At 38.0% G+C, this 6,000-nt stretch overlaps 1 protein-coding gene across 2 annotated transcripts in view; it reads left to right on the forward strand.

Moving 5' to 3' along the window:
* RMDN2 (regulator of microtubule dynamics 2) overlaps nt 1-6,000 on the forward strand; it is a 50,050-nt gene that overhangs the window by 22,877 nt on the left and 21,173 nt on the right. For both annotated transcript variants that reach the window (XM_009283781.2, XM_009283782.1), the window contains exons 5-6: nt 2,428-2,503; nt 4,194-4,271. In XM_009283781.2, the coding sequence (XP_009282056.1) occupies nt 2,428-2,503; nt 4,194-4,271 (154 nt within the window). The remainder of the gene's footprint in view (nt 1-2,427; nt 2,504-4,193; nt 4,272-6,000) is intronic.

Below are 6,000 nucleotides of genomic sequence, written 5' to 3' on the forward strand. Positions count from 1 at the left end.
AGGGCCGGCGGCCCGCGGGGCGCTCGCCCCGCCGGACCCGCGCTCCCGCGGCGGGCTGCTGGCTTGGCCGAGAGCCGGGCCCTAAAGCTGGCACGATGGTTTCGGGATTGAATGACAGGAACCGCATGGAAGCGTTTCTAGTTAGTTCCTTCCTCGTTTTCTCTGATCGTTTTCTTAATGTTACCCTTTGGATCAGTGAAAATAAGGTTTGCTTTGTTTTTTAAACTCTTTGAAAATTATTTAAAACGCGTAAAAATTCTTTTCTGGGAAAAAAACCTTTTTTTATTGAAACAAAATGAATATGTGAAATGCCATAGAAATCCAAAATTTAAATAATTGATTTATGCCAATTGCCTGCCTAGCCCAGTTCAAAAGTATAAAATAGGGGAAAAAAAAAAAAGGCTAATACATGAAAGACATTCTTATTCTTTCCTTGAAAAAATAAAATGTATTTAAAGCTAGTAGGTTAGCTTATTTTTCATTTGTTGAAAATTTTACTGGGATTTCCCTCCCCAGAGATTTTAGCTGTAAGTAGAAGTTTTTCTTTGAACTGGTTTAAACTAAGGCCCTCTTTCTTGTCACGCACAGACAGGAAAATATTGCAAGATGCTGGATTAGCTTGTTCGCTTTTCATTGTTTTCTTTTGTAGCAGCAATCCGTTTAGCTATGGTATGCTGAGTTTATCTGATTAGCACTTAATGAGTGAAGGGAATAGGGGAAATGTTGCCTGAGTTACTTAAGCCTGATAAAGTTTTCGGTACCTTCCCCCTCTTTCTAAATACCTGAACTTTCCTGACCCTCACCCCTTGCTTTTTCCATCGATTGCAGCTCGTTCCCATGTGCGGCGCGCTCCCCCTGCAGCTTTAACTGTCAGAAGTAGTGGTGCCGTTAGCCGGATTTTGTTCAGTGCACGTTGGTCGCAACACACATCCTGCTCAGCAGTGTTTGACGGTCTGTCCGGAGCTCGTACAAATTCAACTGCTGTTGTTGTGCTGACTCGCGTGCCTTACCTGGGAACACTTGCTGTCTAGAAATGCAACCACCTGTAGCATGAGTATTTCTAACTTGAAACCATTAGGTATAACTGTAAGCAATAAAATAATTTCTTTAGTTATGTTAGCAGTGACATTTTAATGAGGATTCACTGGAACTTGAATAATTACATTATATAAAGAAATTAAAGAAAGCTGAGGTTTAGTAATGCTTAAAAACTGTGTGCGCCATACAGATTGTGGGTCTGTTACCGTAATTAACTCGGTAAGTTTCTTGCATAACTCTCATGTTTTCCTCTGGACTTCAACTTGATTTCTCTCTTTAGGATTAATTTCTGTTTTAATTTGATATTGCACTGTAAAATTTTTAATACAAAAACAAAATTCTGAAAAAAATAGAGAAATCATCTGTATTAGTTTTTGCTGCTTAAATATATCTTTGGTGGTTCTGTTAGTTTTATAAAAAAAATGCAAAGTTGTCTTAATACCAATGAAAATAGGTCCAGGGAAAGTACAGTTGACGTCTGTGCAAGAGATTCCTTATGCATAGCAGGTTCTATAGCTGTTGAAGTAATAAGGAAAAAGCAATAGAAATTTAGGTGGAGTGCCAATAAGACAATAGTGTTGCTTAGGAAATCTGAATCTTTGTAGGTAGGGACCTCTGAAAATATTTTCAGTTATACCTGCTTAGTAATACAAATTTTTAATAGAAATTAGCTCAGATTTCTTTTATCACTGTCAGTGTCCCCAGTTTATAGCAATAATAGTAATAATAATAGTAATAATAATAATAATCTTAGCAATAGGCAGCTAGTAATAGCAGTAGTGACCCTGTTAGAGCAGAATGTGTGTGTATGTTTTTAAATAATTTTAAAGACATTAAAAGAATGCTAGAGGTGCAGGAATGCACCAAGATGCTTGAGAAAGGTAGAAGGCAACTGTGAACGATTTTTGAAGTCTGCCCAGCTTTCTGCTGAGCACCCCCCAGGGATTTGCCTTCGCGGGTGAGGTAGCAGGGCTGATGGTGTTCATGTTCCCAGCGCATTGCAATGCAGAGCGCAGTGTGTCCAGATAAACTGCTGTCAATGCTGGAGCGAGTCTGGAAGTGTCGCGCTCTGATCTAAATGGTAGAAATTTTGGAGGAGAAATCCCTGTTTTTTCACTTGCCTGACAGCCCAAAGAGTGTCATTTAAACTTCTTCAGAGTGTCATTTAAACAACTTCTTGTTTCCATTGTTGTATTGTATTGGTTTGGTTTGGTTTTTTGTCTGCTTCTGACTATGTACAGCTCATGCCAAACTTCTATCCAGCCATCAAGATGGAAGAAAAACAGGTGTTAATCTGTGAATTAGGTATTGAAATATTTTGTAATTTGTTTCAAAGGTTTATTTAAATTACAAAAAGTATGTGTGTGTGTTTTTCTTTTCCCCTCTCAGGTTTGCAATTATGTGTGGCTATATGTCTCAGTTTGAAAGTGTACAAAACAAAATCAGGAATGGTTATCTCTTTAAGGTATGTTTTTGTAGGATTTGGGGGTTTTTTTAAGCTATTCCTTTAAATTATTTCCTTACATAGTGTCTAAGACAGCTTTTTCCAACACAGTAATTCAGCCACACGGGTCTATTTTGGTGTCGATGGTAAAGTGAAAAAGTTGTTTTTATGTATGCAAATAGATTATATGCTTACAAAATATAAGAACTGAGGTAGGATTCTGGGAACAGCATTCAGATTTCAGTTTTATTTTTGTAGTCAAAGGGGGGAGGAAAAGGGAGTAACAATTCTGTTTAGAAAATAAAAACACATGAAATATTGAGTGATGAACTAACACAGTTCTGCAATCATCCTCCATGCCACCCTTAAGAAGTAATACTTGTTTTAACGCTGTCCTTTCAAAGGTAACTGTGTTTCTTAGAGTTAGCAGTTTGTGTTACATGTGCTACCCTCCCCCTCCTTCTCCGCGGCGTTCCTTAGGCGCTTTCCATCCCTTGCCCTCCCAGCCGGTGTCCCCCCTTTCCGGGTGTCAGTGAGAGGCAGCAGAAGTGTTCCACTTCCCAGGGAATGCCCGGGATGGGTCTCTATCACATCATGTCCGTGTTAGGGCTTGGAGTGTCACGGAGCTTTCCTATAAGAGAGCATTAACTACATCTGAGCTGTGCCAAGGAGCTAAGCCCTGAGCACGGGGACAAGCTAGGAACGAAAGGAAAATGACACCACAAGTGCTGCAGTTGTTTGAGGATGGAGTTTAAAAAGAGCCTGCAGTGTTAGCAGTAGCCTTTTCAGGGAGGTTTTCCTCTTCAGAAGTAGCTACTGAAATTCGTGTGAATCATTTGGAAATGTTAAGGATTTGGGAAGATGATAGCATGAAAACATAGCTCCTATCTGAATAGTTTGTGGACAAAATGATAGAATAATAGGCTCTTAGATCTCAGATATTTTAGTAACTGGCTTAATTAGAAAACAGAGATATCAAGGGGAGGGGAAAGAAACCTTAGAAGTGAAATTTATTTTGAGAGGCAAATGGTAGTTAGGGGCGAAATAACATATTTCTTTTTTCTTCAAACGCAGGTTGAGCAATAAGAGCTTGCTTTGGTAAATTAAAGAGTGAAATAAAGATACTCGTGATCTGTAATGAAAATGGTTTTGGAAGAAGCACCTCATTAGATGCTTTCTAGGTTTTGTGGGTTCACTATAAATAGAACCATTTTATTTTCAGAATGTCATATTCTAGTAACAATTTGTTGTGTCATGTACCATTTCATTGGGGCAGTCACATTCCAGGGTGGAAGAGACTATGCTTCAGTGATGGGTGCTGGCATGTGAGAACTATCAAAGAGAGTGGTTGCTTTCTCACTGGTTTGGTGTGTGACAGTTTCCTAATACTAACTGCAAATTAATTTAATTGAAGTTGTGGCCTTTTTAAGACAAAAGTTCTTGAGTTCTTTGATTGAACTTTAGAGCTGCTTAGTCATGTTCTAAATACAGCATGCCTTCTTGCATTGTGTGCAAAGCTGCTAAATAATTTTGTTTGTGGTTTCGCTCCATGAGGAATGGGTTTGCTAGTTAAAATGTTTTTAGGTTGTCAGAAAAGAATTGCAGCAGAAGAGAACTTCTGAATTTGTTTATGATTTGCAGCAAACTTCTTAGAATGTAAACACACTTGCCAAACAAACATCTAAAGTGACACTGATTTTCTTTCTAATAGGAGCACCTAGACAAAGCAATTGAACTTAAGCCTCAAGATCCTTTTTTATATTACCTGCATGGAAGATGGTGCTATTCAGTAAGTTGTTTTTTTATCTGACTTATGAATTGAGTATACTGAAAAATGATAACACATTTGAAATGAAACAGTGGGACTTAAGACAAAGTAGATGTTTATTGAAGTAGATGTTTTCAGCTAAATGAAGCAGCACATTTACATTTCCTGAATTAACTTCCACATGTGTGATGTTAACTGCTGACCATTCCTGTCATGTACATTAAGTAAGCTGTGCTTGTAAGTCCCTCATTGTTGTAATCAGGTTTCTTATCTGAATGTATGAATGAAAAGTAACTGATGCTTGGAAGGGAGGAAGGCTGACCTCTGGTATTGTAAGCCTTGATTTCAGCTCTTTATTCTGCCGCAAACTTTCTGGGTGACCTTGGGCTGGTAACATAGCCTTTTGGTAACTTTATTCCCCATCCATAACTGAAGTTAAAGGCACTTACGTGCTGTGGGATTATGGCTGTGGCAGCAAGGCTGCCATACCGGCTTGATGAATTCCAGGAGAATGTCACAACAAAGATGCAGGCATAAAAATCTGTAATTCACCAAAAAGTTTTGCAAGAGATACAATTTGTGTTATGCCAACACAACAGGTGCTTTTAAATATTCTGTTAATGACAGTGATAAGTACTCATATATGAAAAATTAAAATAATTGTTTTACAAACTTAGCTGTTGATTAATTTCTTTTTTTTTTCTTTTAGAAAAATGGTGCTTGTGTTTGTAATATGAGAATTGTCTTATTCTTAAGCCCACATCTTTGATGGCTCAGATGGCTATCCTTATTGCTTCATCTTTAGTGCTGTGAGGAATCTTTTGTCAGAAGAAAATGTTCTTGCATACTCTATGCTGTAAAAGATCACTGGGAGGCTTCTGAGCATAACTGCTAATGCACAGTGAATTCCAGTCCTGCCTTTTTCCTCCAGCTACTTTCAATGCTAGTCACTACGAAGTGCCTGCAAACTGAAAAGGAGGAGTTGCTGTGATACATTGCAGCCTTTGACTTTGTCTTTATCTGCCACAAGATTTAATGCAAAGTAATCTTTCAGCAGTTTTTTCAGATCATATATTTAACTTTCAAAGAACTTTCAGCAACTACATTTTTTTCTCAGTTGATTTGAATAAGAAATGGCACCAACTTTTTCAAAGAGCTTTTCATTTTGGTTTTCATCACGCTGTATTCTTGATTATCAGCACTAGCTATGCAAAAGTGAATTGCTGGAGATTGTCCTATAGTATGCTTGCTGTCCTGCCTTTGAAGAGCGTCTCTCTCACCAGTGATTCCTTAAGCACTTTTATACTGTACTGTGTCCAACAGCTGACTGCAGCTTCCATTTATGTCAAACAATCCCAGATGTTTTTCATGGCTTATTTCTCGAGCTATCGCTTTTGGAAACTTTACATGTAATCTCAGTATACCTCACTTTCTTCTTATCGTACTGGGTTTTCACTCTTGTTTCATTTTAATGACAATCCCCACTTCCTGACTAATACATGTGGTTTGTTGCGCTATATCATTACAAACTCATGTTTCACACTTGCAGCATCTATGCAGGGCTTCCTTACTGAACATTAAAGCCACAGATTAGCATTTGCTTTAGCATATGGCCTGACCTGCATTTTATTAAGTGAAACAATCCACCTAAACAGAGGTAGCCACTGAAATACTTAAGGATTGATTCTTTTTTTCTTCTTTTTTTTTTTTTTTAAATTCTTGCATTCTATGGCTGGTTTTTTTGGTCTTA

The sequence above is a fragment of the Aptenodytes forsteri genome, unplaced genomic scaffold (genome assembly GCF_000699145.1).
Source record: "Aptenodytes forsteri isolate BGI_AS27 unplaced genomic scaffold, ASM69914v1 Scaffold309, whole genome shotgun sequence".
Taxonomy (NCBI): Eukaryota; Metazoa; Chordata; class Aves; order Sphenisciformes; family Spheniscidae; genus Aptenodytes; species Aptenodytes forsteri.